At 48.5% G+C, this 18,580-nt stretch overlaps 1 protein-coding gene across 2 annotated transcripts in view; it reads right to left on the bottom strand.

Annotated features, from left to right (window-relative positions):
* DAAM1 (dishevelled associated activator of morphogenesis 1) overlaps positions 1 to 18,580 on the bottom strand; it is a 92,052-nt gene that overhangs the window by 41,365 nt on the left and 32,107 nt on the right. For both annotated transcript variants that reach the window (XM_077783911.1, XM_077783912.1), the window contains exon 3: positions 12,429 to 12,652. In XM_077783911.1, the coding sequence (XP_077640037.1) occupies positions 12,429 to 12,611 (183 nt within the window). In that variant the 5' untranslated portion in view covers positions 12,612 to 12,652. The remainder of the gene's footprint in view (positions 1 to 12,428; positions 12,653 to 18,580) is intronic.

The raw sequence follows: 18,580 nt of genomic DNA, 5'->3' as shown, positions 1-18,580 counted from the left end.
ATCTGATGTTTTAAAGTACACATCCATTTCTGACCTGGAAGCTCGGTTAGCAGCGTGCCCTCCGCCGGGATGCCCGAGTATTATCAAAGCCTCATCGCTTCCTGGTGCTGGATGTAGGTCAAAGCTTTTATGAGGGAACTAAATAAAACATTCAGGCAGGGCTGGGAGGCTCGTTGCTAAAGCCAACATTGATCTTAGAAGCATGGGTGTTTCTTAAAATCACCACCACTGATGATAATCCTCGTGCTGGAGGGGTTTGGGGGCAGCAGAGAGAGGCTGCAGAAGGTCACAGGAAAGCCCTGCCACGGCTTCAAGCCAACTCATCCCACCCAGACTGTGGATTTAAGTAAGAGGATCCCCATTAAAAATTACACATTTAATTCCAGCAACCAAAAACACCCCATATGGAGAGCTGTTAAAGCTTTCCTGCCTGAACAATAACACTTACCAACTAAAGCTGGCAGCTTCTGCACCCCAATCAAAGCCTCATTTGGGGAAGGCTGAGCAAGATGCCTCTGGCAAAAGATGGGTCCCTGCATCAGCAAGCCCACAGGGCACCAAGAAATGCAGCTGATATGATTCAAGCTCATACTGTACCCAGTAGCCATGGAAGGGAGCTTTCAGCTCTCTTGTAACCCAAACCTAGGGGTCCTCCAGCACAACAGCCAGTGACAGAGGGCTGCTGGCAGTCCCAAACATCTCAGAAAGGCTTATCTATGCACTGCAGGTATTGATTTCTCTTCTTGTTGAAATTACTCCTCAAAATGAAAGGTGTTGCCGTTTTTTTCTATTACACACTCATTGAGGAGGCTTTGCCTCTTCCCCGACCTTTTTGCCCCAAATCTTCAAACCAACCATGATGCACAGAGCTGATGCTGATGGAGTTCTGGAAGCACACTTGGACACCTTTACAACAGAAAAACCCATGCTGCTACAAGAGTGACTGGGGAAAAAGAGAGGACCGGGAAAACCTGAGCTCAGTGCAAGACACATCCCATCCTCCTGCACCCAGGGAGGAGAACCTGGGCTAGGAACTACTCCAAAAAGTGCCATGCTCAAACATTCCCAGGTCCTTACAGCTTGGGAGGTCAGAGATTACTATCATGCAATCAACCTCCACCCCAGCCTGGGGCAATGCCTTCCATGCCTCAAAATCAAAACTGCACTTCTCCGTTGTCTCCTCAGGCTATCAACCAGTCAAACATCCAAGCTCTGCTTCAGCCTCAGTTCAGAGAAATCACAGAATGGTTTGGCTTGGGATAGACCTCAAATATCATCTAGTTCCAGCATTCTCCACCCTCTAAACCAGGTTGCTCAGGGTCCCATAAAACCTGGCCTTGAACACTTTTTTGAAAGTCTAAAGGTGACCAACAGGATGACACCCACGCAGGGACCCGGCTGAAATTCAGCCCAATGGAAAAGTAAATCTGGGAGTGTGGGGGAGAACAAGGGTCTCTTGATGAATATTTACCTCTGTGGTGAGGGTTTGAGAGAGCACAGGAAATTGCTTCCACTGTGACCCCACTTTCTGGCCATGTGAATCTGATAACCAGGCCTGAAAGCACCAGCCACGCACATCTGCACTTAGAAAAATATTTACTGAAACTTTCAAAATGCCCATACCCTAAAAAGACAACTTGCGCAAATGTGAAGATTTATTAACCAAGAAAAAAAAAAAAATCTAAACCTAAGTTGAAGGCTAAGCAAGAGCAAGAAGGGACAAAACAGAAGAACATATTAGGTAGGTGCTGGCACATGACAACGTGCAAACACATCCAGAAAGGTGCAGAAATGCTTCTAAGTCTCACACAGCACATTTCATCATGCCTCAGCTCTAACACATTCAGTCATCACAGCCCTGCATCACTCAGCAACACCTACCTAATGATATCTTGCAGGATGCTTGGGAGAGGTGTTTCAATAAATACTACGTGGCACCCAGTGAATATGAAAATCCTCATAATCAAAGAGTGACTAACGACTGCTATTTGGAACCACAGCAGTGACTCAGCTGTGAAGAGTCAGGTCTTTGCTGGTTTTTATATGTTTGGGGATTCCTGCAGCCACCTCCAGCCCTTTGCTTAGGCTCCCTGATGTGCATCTCAGTGCAGGCTGCTCAGAAACTGCCCTTTCCAGCTCCAAAAGATCAAGGAAGGACAGGAACAACACCTGATTTCTGGGCCTCATAGCCCACTGTAGAAATCCCACAAAGCCTTTAACAATCGAGCTGAGCCGCAGCGCAGCAGAGAAGCTGTGCAGAAACTCACACCCATATGGGCCTTCAATTAATAATCATGAGCTTGATAATTAGGTGATTCTAACTGGAAAATTCATTTTATGGGACATTTGCAACTCACACAATCCCACCAGAGCGTGTGATGCTGGCAGCTGCTGAAGAGTGAGAAGACAACCAGAGGGTCGGTGTCCATCACCCTCACAGCCCTCACCCCTCACCTTTCACAGCTCTGCCCCTTCCACCTGGCTGCTTCCCATGTCAGGATCTGCCAACTTCCCTGTTTTTAATACTGCTCTGGAATCAGGTCAGTGGCATAAAAAATAACAGCCTCGTTTTTCCACCAAAAGGAAGTCTCTGCCCAGAGTGTTTTTACTGGAAAGAGATATGCTACTCTTAAATATTTATCCTGTACAGCTAAACTATTCACCTTTACATCAGGAAACAGGTTTCCACATTAAATCTTTATTTGAATATGGTTTTTAAAAAAACCTCACAGGGAAGCTTTGATTCTCAGTGTGTATTTTGCTATTTCTAGAAGGTACAACACTTCCATGCTGTGTGCTCTGCTGACAGCTCTCCATCTCAGCCAAGCAAACCTCACCTCCTCTCTCTGAGCACAGCACAGGCTCCACTGAAGGTGAGCTCTCACAGCATTCTCCTAAAGCTACCTAAGAAACGTGTGGCTCAGCTCAGCACATGGTGAGCACAACCCTGTGGGCCAAACAAGTGCTCCACAGCTCTCCCTTGGAGGACACACAGCAGCACTCAGGGACAGATGTTCCATGGCCTGCACCTCCCTGAGCTGGCCACTCAATGCTATGAGGAGCCCTGTGGTCAACCAACCCCCTGGTCGAGCGGGGCCACTGCCCAGGGCCATTCTCAGATGGCTTTTGGAGTCTCTCCAAGGAGGGAGATGGCACCACCACCTCTCTGGTTGGTAGCCACTGCCATCTCCTACCACCTCCTGAAGGCAAAGCCAGATCAAGCCAAAAAAAAACACTGGTCAAAGAAATGTTTGACCCTCCCTGGTGCAGGAAAAGCACCAAGTCCAGCCTCAGATTCACAGCACAGTCCTTTGAGACAAACTCCTGTCCCTGCCACTTCACTCATGCCATGTTTTAATGAGCATCTTCCACAGACTGAGAGCCACGGGCACCAGTGGGGCCAACAGGATGGAGACAGCAGGATGCTGCAAATTTCCTGACTGCAGGAATGACCTCCAGGATGGGCTCCTGGAGCTGGGTGAGCCCAAATGTTGCCCACCCATGTCCACAAGACCACAGCGTGACCAGCATGGGTTCTTCCCCTACATCCCACAGGTCCTTTGTGCCATCAAACATTCTGCATGAAGCATCTGGGGAGTAGAGATTAAATAAGGAACAACTTCCTACAGAGGGGTCTGCAACTCCCAAATATCCTTACAGGTTGTAAGAAAAGAAGATGAAAAACCTTTCAATCCAATGCATCTTTCTGGTTGATAAATTGTGCAAGTTCGGTACATGGAGGAGACCGGATCTTATTTATAACTGAAATACTTATTTATAACTGAATTATTTAAAATTTGTTGGTTTGTATATACATACATATATGTTTACAGAATGACAGAAAAGCTTGTTTGGGGCAGTACCATCAAGATCAGCTAGTTTCAACACATTCCCTGTAAGCAGGGATGCCACACACCTACACCAAGCTGTTCTAAGTCCTATCCAACCTGGCTTTAAAACTTCCAGGGATGAAGAATCCACAAATTCTCTCTCTCTGGATTTACTTATACATACCAGTGTGTGTACATACACACACACACACACACACACACACATATATATAGAAAGATGTCACTGGATCAGTAAATGACCAACACAATAAATAGCAAGTGAATTTACTCCTGGTGGATGGATGCACAGAGTTTAGAAACTTCTGTAAGCGAGGCTATAGCATGTAAAGATGAGATCTCTTGCATCATCAAATGAAGCATGAGAGAGATTCAAGAATGTTTAAAAAAATTGGAAAAAATAGAAGGGAAAAACGAAGTGTGAACTTTTTGGCAATGTTTGGCATTAAGGGGTCCAGCATGGGAATTTAAAAGTCAATAAATAATAGCCTGTTGAAGCCTGCACCGCCTTCCTTTCTCAAGGGTCATACTGCTTTTTCACTCTCTTCCAGGCATTCTTCTCCAAGTTCATCAATTTGATTTATCCCAGAACGCTGTGGTGTCAGGGGAAATGGCAATCAGCATTTTTCCCCCCATTCCTCATCTCGTGTTTTTCTGCCGCTGCTGCTTCCACTGCTGGCCCTGCTGCCTCCAGCAAACCCCTGCCTCAGAACACACCCTACTCAGCTCCTTCTTTTCCTTTTAAGCTGTTTTCTCAGAAAAAAAAAGACATATTAATCCTTATTAACCAGTGGCTGTTACAAACAACCCCCTGCCTCCGCACCCACCCTGTGCCACAGGAGGAGATCCTCCAGCTGCAGTTTTATTTAGGCAACTACAATTTTCAGTGCATGCAGAATTATCTCAGAGGTTTTTTAAAAAGTCTTTTGTTTTTATTATCACTAATAAAAATGCCTCCTCCTCAGCACACTTCTTTTGAACTACAGTGCCCTGAGAGCTTAAAAACAACTCCTCAGACAAGCCAATCCCTGCTAATATTATCACTGTGTATTTTTAATTTCTCCATGACAACTTGCAGCTGCAATTACAGAACATGAGTAAAAATCAACTATTCATATTTTTAATGAATAAGCATAACAGATAAAAGATTATTATTCATTTTGCCTTTATGAATTTCCTGAATAAAGGAAATTGCTTACAGCCAAGTGAACGAGTAGCAGCAACAAGGAATAACAGAAGCACTTGGAAGTGCTCATGCCTCGTTAACCTCCTTCCACAATGAATTTTTCTTCCTAGTCTCAGAAAGACCCCAATCCACCCTGCTCAGCTATTGACCTGAACACATTGGACAGACATAAATGAAATATATATATTCCTTCCTCCTTCTGCAGGAAAGATTATGGCCATCAATTGCTGATTTAGCCCTTCAATAAACTCCAGCTGCAGTTGATTCATGTTCCCATCAGTTCAGACACCTAACTGAGGCAGACAGCATGTAATGTTTTAATATTTTAATTCAATCATTATTTTAAATAGGCTAAAGGTTTCATAGCTGCTCCTATTTCAATATGACTGTATTTTAAGAGAGGTATCCACTAAGTCTCTCCTTTTTTGTTATCATATATATTTTTTTTTCCCTAATGTTATTTATTGAGCTCAGCCTCCTGTGACCTTTTCACCGACCTCATCTGGAAAACCTTTCTCCCATTTTAATTAACCCAGGGTACTTTTCCAGCCTGAGTTATTGATCTACACAGTTTCACCCTGCAGAGCACTCTTGGATCCAGAAGCCCTGCAGGTGCATCACCAGAGCACTTTTTCCACACAATTGTACATACACCCTGAAAAAAACAACAAAAATATGTCTCAGCCTGTTATCTACTACTGTGACAGCTCAAATTGATTCAATCTCATCAACCAGAGCTGGGGATGGCTGTCCTTTGGTGGGAGCACCTCCTACCATAACAAAGCATAGGGCTGGAAAATAGAAAAGGTTTCAAATGTGGACCTCTCACCTCTTTACTGAATTCAAGCAGCAGCTCCCTTTTCATGCAGATTTTACACTGCTTCTGCTGCTGGCATCCCAGGGAACTGCTCAAGCTGGAAATCAAGCCAACAGGTCAAGAGTGGCTCCAGATGTGCCCTGCCTGACAGGGATGCTCAGGTAGGAACACTGTGGATGGTTGGTCTGGGGCTAAACTGTGCCAAGGTTTCCCCAGATAATGCTCTGGGAAGGGTTTCCAAAGGGGCTGGGTGGAATCAGAGGCTACAAAGCCCCACACCAACTTGATCCTGGAAGTTTCCCAAGAGGTACCTTGGGAACTAAAGGATGCAGCCACAGGAAGCAGAAGCCAGCTGTAATCTGATGCTGATGGAGCAATAGAGGATGGAAATGGATGGGACCAGTCCTCATCCCCCACAGGCCTGGCTTTAGTCACACCTGGACTCCTAACAGCATTTTTGAGAACTTACCCAGGTGCAAAGCAAATTCACCCTAAGAGGAAGATTCTTCTGACCAAGGCTGGATGAGGCTTGGAGCAACCTGGGGTCTGGTGGAAGGCATCCCTGTCCATGGCACGGGGGCTGGAATGAGATGATCTTTAAGGTCCCTTCCAACCCAAACCATTCTGTGATTTTGGGGTCTGACACCCAGCAAGATGTCACCTGCAAGCAGGCACAGAATGGAGAATAGATGCTGGGTGTGGGTGGGAAAGGGAAGCTGATCCCTGTAAATAATGGTATTGATTTGAACACGGAGTTCATGGGAACTGGGATCGCTGGGCACTCAGGCAGGATCCTCCCTGCAGGGCTGCGAGAGCCTGGGCTGCCAAAAGCTGACCTTGGTGATGTTCCCACGCTGAGGAACACCCAGACCCTGCCAACAACAGATACTACAGCAGCACGGACAGCTTCACTTGGATCTGCAAATGGATACAAGGCAGGCACAGGCTACTCCCTGCAGGAATGCTTCCAGCTCAGCATGGTGATAGAGCACAACTCATCTGCTGTCCAATCCTGCTTATAACTCCAGCAACACCACCCCAGCACTGTGCAGTGAAGAAGAAGACTGCTGCTGGAGCAGATTCCCTGTCCAAGGAGGCTGGTACCCTCCATGGTGACCTGTGCCAGAAATACTCCAGCAAGTGCAAGCCAAAAACCTAAAAGCCTCCATTAAGGTCACCGATGCGTTACCAAATGAGCTGCCAGGCATCTCCTAGGGATGTGGCCTCCTCTTTTATGAAGTGCAAAGTGGAAAGCATTTAGCAGGTAGACCATATTATTTTTCCACTTGGACTTCTGGAAACAAAGGGGTTCCTTATGTGCTCTCTGCCTTCAGCTGAGATTCACATTGTGCTGTAACACGGCTCCTTTGCAAAATCAGGTTGGGAACAGCACGTTTTTTGGGCAAGCCCCCACACTGGTTTGTAGCAGTAACAGATACTGCAATTACAGGGCTGTTTCTGCTGAAATACAGAGTTCCTTGGTGGATTGGTTCATTCAGGTCCAGGGAACACATGTAGGCAGAAAACCCTTATTTTCTGACCCAGTAGGTGTGTGACTTCCCTATCAGATGCTTGCCTATCAAAAGGTACATTTAGAGAATACCTGGGAGGGTGTTAACAACACGAGGTGATGAAAACAAGCGTCGTGAGGCCTGGGCTGGGATGGGAGCCTGGCAGGTCCAGACTGCTCACATCAGAAAAACAAAAACTGGCCAGCCTGGTGAAAGTGTCCCTGTGGCACACAGATCCCTGCAGAGTGAATTTAAAAGCATATGTTACCTATCATTTGGTTTGAACTTGATTCATAAGCCAAGGGAGCTTGGTTCTGGGAGACAGCAGTGGGATGGGGTCAGGAGCTCCACACTCAGCATCTGGCTCTGGATGGACTCTGCAGAAAGGGGTGGCTTGCCCAGAACACAAGGGCTACTGCAATTGTAATTTTTTTCCAGACACCAACCACATGCTTTTCTTTGCAGATCTAGGGCAAATGGCTTTGGTCATCATTCAGTGGTTCCCAAAATCCTGAAGTCCTTAATGCTGGAAGGACCAGGCAGCAAAATACGACAGCTGACCTGCAAGCATGAAATGCAAAGCTTGGCTTTGCAGCTGATCCCTCAGCTGCTACTTAAAAGCCATGTTGTTTTGCAAAGCCCAAAACCTCATACTTTCTCCTTATTGGATTAGAAAGCAGGGGGAAAAGCACATTGCTGAAGTTCCTGAGTACACTGCAGATTGCCAGCAATGAGTTCCCAACCCAGAGCTGTTATTGACACACAGCAGTGCTCACACTGACCACACCACCATTCCTCCTCACATTTATATGCTCCCTGCTCAAGTAGCATATAAAACAGCTATCATCCCAGCATGCCAACAGGAAGGCAAGGCACAGCTCCAAGGGACAGTTATCCATGGAGAATCCTGCCCCAGCACTGCAAACCATGAGCCACAGACCTATCGACCACCACAAAGCATTTCAAAGGCAACAGATTTAATGTTTGTGACAGGGGATGCTATCTCCTAACTATCTCCTGATAGCATCCAGAGAGCAGCTCGGATGAAATACATTAATTGCCCCAAGTACAGCAAAAACAAATGCTGTGATAAATCTTATAAGCTGCCAGAGACCTTTTTATTGTTCCTCAGGCTCACAAGTTTCCACTACTTCATAAAGCAGCAGGGAGGGGATGCAGCCGCCTTCCATGTGAGGCATAAAGCCCAGGCAACATCAGTGAGCAAAGGCTGCACCCATCCTGATTCTGGGGGATTGGGGACACTGCATAGCCACAAGCGTCCTGCTGTCACCTCCCCAAATTCCAAAAAACTTGTCAGCTGCTGTAGTCTGGGCAGAGGCACCCAGGGCAGGTTACCTGCTCTGGTTTCACAGGCTAAAAACGGGCTGCTGCACATCACAGGCAGGATGCAGGGCAGGATGGAGGTTGCTCTAATTTCTTCTGCTTCACTAACTCAGAAGTGAAAAGGCTGTGAAGCCCCAGCGGGAGTAGTAAATGGAATTTCCTCAAAGGCTGGGCAAGACAAGCGTTGAGGAATGTCTGGGGCAGCCTCTCCTCTGAACCCATCCCTCCACCAGCAGGGATGCAGGCTGGGAGCAGGGTGTGGGATCACATGGGGCAGCATCTTGTGCTTCAGGGGCAAGCAAAGCCACACCAGAGTCAGCAGCTCCTCTGAGCATCTAAGCTACGTCAGTAGCCACCAGAGCATCACTCTCATCCTGCAGGGATGGAGATGCCACTGTGAGGAAAGCCAGAGTGGGCTCCTGGGTCATGCTGGGGCTGCTCCTATCCTCTCCAAACCAAGCCATCCCAGCCCCCTGCCCGGTGCACATCACCACACACAGAGCATTTCATTACAAGCCTCGGAGTGACAAGGAGTGTTAAGCAGATATAAAGGACATCAGTCATTCACCCATCTGGTGGGAAGTCTAGTTGCTGGCGGAAAATAGAGAGGATTGTTATGGCAAGATCTACCATATGGCACCATTATGTGGAGCTTTGCAAGTGCTTTCTCTGAGCGTGCAACAAGACTTCAGCCTTTGAAGAAATGCTGTATTGTTAGCCTGGATACGCAGGAGCCTCTTGAAAGAAGCTGTGGCAGATGGCACAGCTTTGTTCTCCCGGTTCGCAGGCAGTTTGTGCAGCCCCAGATTTCCTCCTCTCTGGGGCACAGTGATCAGTGATCCTCCTGATGTGTCCCATGGGGGGACTGAAGGCTCCTGAAACTCCTTAAATCCCATGGATGCTGCCTGGCAGGTGCCACACCTCTGCAGGAGCCTCGGGAAGCAAACACCGCCTACCCGAGCCGGCAGGACACAGCGGCGTTGAGGCACAGAAAGCTGCACAAAACCATAAAGCATTGTCCCAGCCAGAGGAGCTGCAAATCAGTAAGTCTTGCTGAAATACTCTGCTTTTGTCAGTGCCTCTCTGCCAGCACCTGCTCCTCCCTGGGTGGCTGAGCCTGGCCGGAGCCCCGGCAGGACAGGGGACAAAGAAAAGCTTTTCAGATGGGGCCGGTGCCCGCTTGAGCGACATCCCAACAATGCTCCGACAAAACCCATTCAGACCAGGCTGGGGGAGAGGCAGAGAAAGGGAAAAGGTTCCTCTGGGAGGAAGCAGTGATCAGTCATTGACCACAACAACAACATCTGCATCTGCCCTGAGCCAGGGAAAAGCCCCTGCCTGCTGCATAGGGCTGGCTGGGACAGGGAGCATCGTCCCTGCAGTCTGGGATGAAGATCAGGCATTTCTTGTTACTGAAATTTGTGCCCAGGTGACAAAAATATCCCATTTCCCTGTTGTTTCTAATGCAACTAAGTGAAAAACACTTGCACAGACACAGAATAAACCCCTAAGTATTTATCTGTTCTACTGACCTATCCCAATTAAAATCCAAAGTGTCCATCCAACACTAAACAGGCCAAAAAAACAGACACTGGGAAAAGAGCCCAAGCCTTTAGCTGACCTTGGAGTCACAGCTGCTCCACATCCCTCTGCAGCCCAGGCCCTCACCCTCTGCTGCTGGCATGGGACAATCACCAATTTCTCACACTACGGATCCTTCCTGCCTCGGATCAACAAGGCAGATTTAAAAACACACAAAACTCAGGGAATATTTTGCAGGATGGCTCCAAAGAGAAAGGGACTTTGCCCTTCAGTGTAAGCAGCAGGCTGGGATCCGTGGAGCTGGCATTCCACTCTGTTGTTTGTATCTGCAGGAGGATTGTCCATGCCTACTGCTGCAATGTCCCCATAGATACCCCCCATCCCAGGCTGAAATCCTCCATCCCTCCACTCTGATGCAAACAAGTGGAGTAGAAAAGTCAGGATTAAGCTGCAAGGGAAGAGTTGGCAAAGGACCAACTCCAGCTGGCAAAGCCTCCAGACCCCCTCCAACCCCTTTAATTTCCCTCAACCCAACAGGTTGAGACAACCAAGAACTTTGGAGGAGCCTCAGTCCCACAGAGCAGGCACAAGCCATCCCACCCAGGAGGGCTGAGCACGATGGCATCGGGCTCCTGCAGGCGTAAATATCAACCCAGCACCTCTGAGTGCTTTCTCTGTCTCTCTTCCAAATGTTACACAGTGGGTTTGTACAGGAACAGTGGGATACTTTCCAAACCATTTAACTAACACTGAAATTTAACACCCAACACCAACAGGTTACAGAGAGCAAGAAGGAGCCATTGTAAGGACAGAGTGGGGATTTGCAACTGCACTCCCCGGAATGAGATCTGCCTTCTTGTGCCCACAGGGCAGAGCTTGGCTTCCCTCTCCCTCCCACCCAGTGCTGGCTTGGGTTGAGATCTGCCTGATGGGTTTTTTGGGGAGACAGGGGGTTGCAGCTGCTTGTGCAGGAGCACGGTGGGCACCCGTTGTCCCCCTCCCTGCACAACTTCATCCCCAGGGAGCTCCTGCTGCCAGCATGGCCTGGAGCAGCAGCTGCCTCCAGGCCTTTTTCTCACCCTTGGCTGGGGAAAAATAACTAAAAACCTCCTCAGCGTGGAGAAGGGCTGGGGAGCATAAGGCTGTACTGGCTCTTGCCTTGCTGTACACACAGAGGTTCCCTGTGGCACTGCCACTGCACAAAGCATCTGGATGAGTTTGGAGGAGATGTTTTGAAAATCCTGGGCTGAGATGAGGTGCAAAGGCTTGGTGGAGCTGCAGAAAATGAGCCTCCAGAGATGCCTCCTTCAGCCCAACAAGGCTTTGGCTGGGGCATGGGAAAAGCGATCCATGGGAAGAATTTCTCCAGGAAAACTTGGTTTGGCCAAGTTAGGAGTGGAGAATAAATCAGGACAGAGACAGCCACTTCTCCTGAACAAACTCAGTCTGACCAGAAGAGTTCTGCTGCAGGGACACCTCATCCCCACTGTGCTGTGTTGGTGTCCTGCTCTGCCACACCCTTGGAGAAGGATGTCTTGGCAAAACCAACTTTTATAATACAACCTGGAGCTTTCCTCTACCAAGAGGCCTGGCTCAACAGGTCCATGCTGCCTGGCATCTAATGGGATGTGTTGTACCTTGAGGTGTGACTGACCAGTGTCACAATTCCCAGCTCCCTCTGCATCCGAGCACTGTAGGAAAAGCTCATTTCACTGCTGAATGAACTCAAAGTAGAACGCCATCCAAAATACCACACCAAAATGTTTCTGCTTAGAGGAAATTAAAGCTTTTTTTGGCTGTCAATTTTTTTCTTAATCCATGTTTTTCCAAGTTTTGGAACCAAGGGTTCCAAGAAACAATATCCTGACTTTCTGAATCACAGTGTAGCCCACACCTGACAATTTCTCTGAAGGTCACTTTCCACCTATGGGGAACATCCTGCTTTACCAGCTTGGACCCAACCCCCCGCTAAAAGAAATAAAGAGTTTCTAATGAGAGAGACCACCCCAAAATGGCAGGATTTCAGGGAGGAGCAGAGCTCAGGATTCAGCAACAGCAGCCTCCCTTCACGCCAAAGTTTGCCTGAAAACTCAAAAGTGAGAAGACTACAAAGAAGGGGCTGAGGGGAAAGAGGGAGAAACCCCAAAACTAAAACTGAAATTAAGAAGTGTCCTACTTACCACCAGCTCGGTGAACATGGCATCCAGCTCCTCCACCGGCGGCATGGGCAGCGAGGGCTCCATGGTCTGCAGGGCGAAGCTGCTGTCATTGCGCAGCCGGTACGTGATCTCGGGGTGGTCGCTGCTGCGGAAGCAGCAGAAGATGAAGGAGATCCCCCGGCTGCTCCTCTTCCTCGGGGCCATGGCCACAATCCTCTGTGTCCCTCCCTGCTGGGCACTAGATCCTGTGGGGAAGAGAAGAGAGGAGGCTCGAGCAGCCGCCCCGCAGCGCTGCGCTCCCGTCCCGCGGCGGGAGGAGGAACCCAGCCACCCACGCGCTCGGCACGCAGGGGAAGAGCAGAGACACTTTCCATGCCAAATATTTCTGCTCAGATTTGACGTTTACAGTCCTGGCAACCTTGACGACCACGCAAATTAAAAAGATGCATTTGCTTTGCCTCGTGCCAGAGCTGGCAGCCACAAGGGTCACGCCACTGTCCCTGTGGGATGAGAAGTCCTGGACCCCACCGCAAATCCCAGCAAATCTGCACTGATCTCCCCATGCCATGGCAGCCAGGCCAGCCCCCCTCATACCCACACCTCACATCTCTTCATGCCAGGCGTATGGAAAATTCAGGGAACTGCTGTCAGAACAGCTGGATGTGCTTGGGGCCACCAGGTGCCCATCACGGATGATTCAATCCTTGAGGACCTCATGTGGCTCAGCATGCCCTGAACTACAGACAGCAGCAGAGCTGAAAAAATATCCTGCACGCTTCCCCCAGCTCTTACACATGTCCCTAGACATCCACCAGCAGCCCTCTGTATGGCAGATCTTTTTCATGGAAAGTTTTGCTTGGCTTTAATTAGATAAACCTTACTTGCAGCTCCAGTAAATATTTACAAGAGGCAATTTCGGCTGATAAAAATCACACGGTGCCGGTAGCTCAGATTTTCCTAAGCAGTGCTGACATCGGGCATCGCTCGCCCCAGCGGCTGCTTGGGTTTTGCTGATTTCTGAAACTGGTTGGGAGCAAAGCTCAGGGCAGGAACCATGTGCCCTGCCTCACTCATGACAGCAAGGACCAGGCAAAAGCTGCCCCAAAATTGGGGCTCTTAAGTCAGCGACACAAGAGGAGAGTCACCTATGAGGAATGAGGAGTGTGGAGAAACACTCTGATGAGAAAAATCAACCAGCAAAGTAGGGAATTTTTGGAAGCCTAAACATTTGTCTTACAAAGTTACACACCCACATATTTTATCTCTGTGAAACAAGACACTGAGATGTTAAGAGCCTGGACAAACAGCCAAGGTTGAAATACAGATGACTCAGATTTATTAACAAAGCTATGAAGAGACTCAGGGAAAAAAGGTCAGCATTTGGAAAGGAGTGTCTGATCTCCCTGGAGCCTGCCATTCCCTCCAACTATGGATTTATACAGCAGAATAAACAGCTGCTGTGCCCCATGGAGAGCCAGGGCTGGGGTCAGACCCCAGGTCAGACCCTGCACCACCACAGCATGGCAAATACTGCCCTCTGAAAGCATAGAGCTTGCAGAAAATTCAAGCTCTACCCACAGTTCTTTAACAGAGGATTTGACCCTTGAAATGATCTCCATGGCACGCTTCTAGCACATGGTGTAATCATGTGCTGAACCACGAATGATGGGAAACAGCTATTGGATCTTCACACAGGATAATCCCAGGCTGTGCAATTGCTCTATGCCCAGCCTGGAGAGTCGTCCCCCCCCTTCCTGAAGGGCCCCAAATCTCATTTCACATTTTTACATCTTGGATGTAGAAATATGCAGCCGCTGGAGGAATTTTAGCTGCCATGAAAGCTCTCTCATCACGGCTCCCCGGCAGCCAGCACCGCAGCAAATCCATTAGCTGCCTGCTGGCATCCCCTCGGTGTCAGCAGGGTCTGGGGACCTGCTGCAGAGCTTCTCTCCTAAAGATGGGAGGGAAACAAAAAGCCAAAGGCACGGGGATTTCTGTTCACTCCAGTATGGGAGAAAACACTGCAGGTTTGGGTTTTAAAGAGCCACAAGGAGCAGGGTTCAAAGGGAGATGCTGGTGGCTGCCCAGCGCTTTGTGCCCAGCACAGGAGCTCTGTCCCAGCCTACATTGGGTCCTCATTGTGCAAAGTTTGGTCACTTGGTCATTCCAAGTCCATGGGTACAGCCACACCAATCCCAAAGCAGCATCTGATCCTGATCCTGCTCCAGGAGCTGGTCTGGAGCAAACAGACCCAGCCCTTCCACAGGGCATTTTCCATCCCCTTTTCAACACCACGTCAGCCTCATCCTTGAAACCTGCTGCTACACACAAGCTCTGACATGGGCTTACAAAAACGTGTGGAAAGCTTTTATCAGAACAGCACCTGCTTCTCAGAGACACACACTCCTGACAATGTTTTATGAGGAGTCTGAATGACAGACCAAAAGGCAAGGTTTTGTTCTGGGGCTTAAAGCAGACAGCCATGGAGCAACCAAGACAAGGTACTTTTGAGCTGCTTCCAGCTCTGGAGCTACTGAGGTTCCTCATTTTCATCTATAAACAATTTAAAAAACCAAACCACCCTATAATGTAGACTGAGTGGGCTGTAGGTTATTAGCAACCAAGGCTAAAAAAAGGTTAGGGAGAGAATATGTTAGCTACCAGGCAAATAGCATTAAACCTTCAGAAGACTGATGAATATTCATTGACATGATGGATCAAAATCAAAACACAGCTCCCTGGCAGGTCCTTGGGAGCTGCAGACAGCTCAGCTTGCATCATCAGAACAAAGTCCAGCTACACAGCCTCCTCCTCCCCTGCAAATCCTGCAGAAATTGGTTATTCAAGAAGAAAAAGCAGCAGCCCCTGGCAATCTGGAGGCTTATGTTAAGGAGAGCAGAAGGGACAAGGTCTATGCCACATCATATGTTAAGTGTCCTGCTCCCACCTCCTGCTTGTACCTTTGACTGCTAATTAGATCAATAAATTTAAGTCAGACTGTGATCTGATGGTGCCTTCTGGCCTCTACTATTGAGTGGGCCAGAATAAATTAAGCTTAATTGCCCCTGTATGAACAGAGCCAGGGATGATAGGTTGGGAAGGGTCACTGAGGGAACTTGTAGCCAAGCCCAAATCTCAAGGCAGGACTGATGGGGCCGAATCATTCCCAAACAACCCAGTTTTCACAGAAACAAGGGTGAAAATGTTTTTGTGATGGGCTCAAACTGGAAATCCAGACTGAAGAGAAGGAGGAGAAGGAGTTTAGCTCATGTGTGTGACAAGGATGGACCAGGACAGATGGAGGCCACCCTGCCCAGAGATACACAGAGACAGAAGTTTAGTTCTCCCCAGCCCTAAAAAGAAAAGCATCAAGCCTGCATTGCCCTGAGCAGTGTTTAAATGAAATCAGTCATTAGGAGAAAATTGGACCCTGGTGTCGCTTCCGCCTTTGCTTTAAGGAAAGGAGAGCAGCAATTACCACTTGCATATTCAACAGCCTCCTCAGCAAGCTAAATTAAACTTCGTGGAGCAAGGAGCTGCCAAAGCCTGTCTGTGACCGATGCCCCAACCAGCTGGTTGGGAGCCAGCACCGGTATTGCAGCACTGCGGTCTGCAGCCTAAAAATACCCAACAAGGGCACAAACACATGCAAAGGAGCACACACGCTCCCCTTCACACCCGCCTCCTCCAAACCCACCCAGGAGCCAGCAGCTAAATCCTCAAACATGAATATTAGCTTGTTGTTTTCCTGGCTCCCCTCCCAAAATGAGGATGTGAGATCCTGAGTGAGCTCTGTCTCTGAATGTGGAGCTTTATTCCAGTGTGCTGCACAGGGAGGGAGGGGTTTTGGTGTAACAGTGCTCACTGACCCTCTCTGCTGTGTCCTCACCAATTTCAGCATCTTGGGCCACACCAAGCTTTGCCTGCCTTTACTCTGCAAGAGCTTCAGCACAGCCTGGGATGCTCCCAAACCATGGAAATACTCCAACTCTCATCCATCACTGCAAAGTGATGTCCTTGGCTGGAGATTGGTGGGAAGCACTTGGCTTCAGCAAGGACTTTAGGAAGATACATCACTGACACTAAGTGTTAAAACCAGGTCCTGGACCCCTTTTCTCAGCTCTTAGAAAGCAGGAATTTGGCATTCCACACAGTGCACCCTATAGTTGTCCCACCCCACCACTGAGCAGTGCTCATCCTCCCTCGGAGCTTCTCCCCACGAATTCAACACCCGGAGGAGGGCACAGTGCGAGATTATCCTGCACCATTTCTCTAAATAAACAATTCCAGATGATTTTTCCTCCTGTGTAAGTCACATCCAGACCTCCACAGCAATAAAAACTGGATGCTCCCACAACATTTTTCAGATCAGCTGTACATTTGCAGCATTCCCTGAGAAGCACCAAAGCCCTTCCCAGGCATGTTTTAATTTTTCACCTTACAGACCCAAGATAGTCAGCACTTTCCTTGGCTCCACTCAGTAACCCAACCTCTTCTTGGGTTTGGTTCTGATTGTGAGCCCACCAAAGTGTTTTCATGGTGCTCTGACCATCCAAAAGGCAGCTGCACATCCCTCTCAAGAGAGAGGAGTTCTCTTCCATTTCACATTTACACCAAATGTGCAAATGAAAATGTGCAATGGTGCATGAAAACACCTTTTACTGGGGTGGGGGGGGGGGGGTCGTCTAAGTAGTATTCAATTAAAAAAATATAATGGTTGATATTGAGCTCTTGCACGATTAAATGCTCAGAAATAGGATTGCCTTCCCCTGGGCAGGAATCATCTTCCCTCCAACACAGAAGCTTAAAGGATATGAGCTCATTACCAGCACCTCCACTGTGCTGAGCATGGTGCTGGTATCCCCCAGCACAGCTGCTCTGGTTTAAAGCAACCAGAATGATTTTTTTGGCCACAAACTATCATCCTGATTTCCAAAACCCCCTTTCTCCAGTGCAAAGCTGTTTTCAGGCATAGGCTGGTACAGGGGAGCAATGTTTGTGTTTGGCGGAAATCAATGTATGTCGTCAGGAGGGAGCAAAAAGCCCAAAACATTCAGCTAAAAGGCTTTAAGCTATTGATTGCCTTATCTCCATGCATCTACTCAGAACAGAAGCCCAAAAGGGATGGGAACAGGACCCTTTCCATGATGCAGCTGCCACGAGGAGCCTGACTCATCACTAGTGCATCACAAGAGCTGTGATTCTCAGCACATGCAAATTCAAAGACTTGGGTTTCATGGATTTATAAATACACCTGCCAAATCCTGAATTACCCCCAATCCTTTTTCCTCATCCCAGAAATCCTATTATGCTTTATGAACCCAACAAAAAGAGTGTTTTGTGTCTCCATACCGTGCCTGGGCTACCTGGTACCTGAAGGCCACCAGGACACTGCCCCTGATGCCATGAGGAGACAGCTGCAGCCACAGGTTCTTCTGCTCACTCCAGCAAAGCCCCATCTGCCACCACCATCAAAAACCCAGTGCTTGCCTAAAATGTGTCACCTCCTCGTTCTATTCTTTCCTTTTATTGTGGCATTTGTCACATTCTAAAGCATACATCTGGGCCTGCTGTCTCACAAGGAAACGCTTCGCTCAGCTCAGGGGCAGATGAGCTTCGGGGGCTTGATGGCCACATCCAGGCTGCAGCAAGAAAAATTAAACCAAGCTTATTACAGAGCTAGTGAGGGAAAAGACATAGCTTCACGAATTTGTAACACTCCAGGAAAGCCCTCCTTTTTCCACTTTAAACTTACACCTATCAAAAGTGCTGGGAGAGACTTTTTTGTATGTGTCTGCATGGGGCTCCCACCTGGAGGTGTTGATGCCATTCAGGGAAAAGAGCAACAACCTCCACGGTGCTGTGAGAGTGCCATGGCCTGGCTTGCCTGTCTCCAGCACACGAGTGAGGTCCCTGCCAAGGGCAGCACACAGGCTGCTGCCTCTGTAATCCACTTTTCAGGGGGAAGAGTGTGGTGCACAGCAGGGTGAGATGGGATCTGTCTCAACGCTCTCCAGCTGAAATCAATCCTCGGAGCAGCCAAAATCTGGAGCAGGGGACGGCTGATGGTGAGCTGCAGGATGTTCATGCCAGGCCATGGAGACAAGCTTGGATCCAAGGAGAAGCTGAGGACTTGCAGCATCCATCAGGAGCTGGTCCAGGGAACCCCACAC

The sequence above is a fragment of the Lonchura striata genome, chromosome 6, assembly GCF_046129695.1.
Source record: "Lonchura striata isolate bLonStr1 chromosome 6, bLonStr1.mat, whole genome shotgun sequence".
Taxonomy (NCBI): domain Eukaryota; kingdom Metazoa; phylum Chordata; class Aves; order Passeriformes; family Estrildidae; genus Lonchura; species Lonchura striata.
Note: the sequence above shows the minus strand (reverse complement) of the source record. Positions and strands in the feature narration are given on the sequence as shown.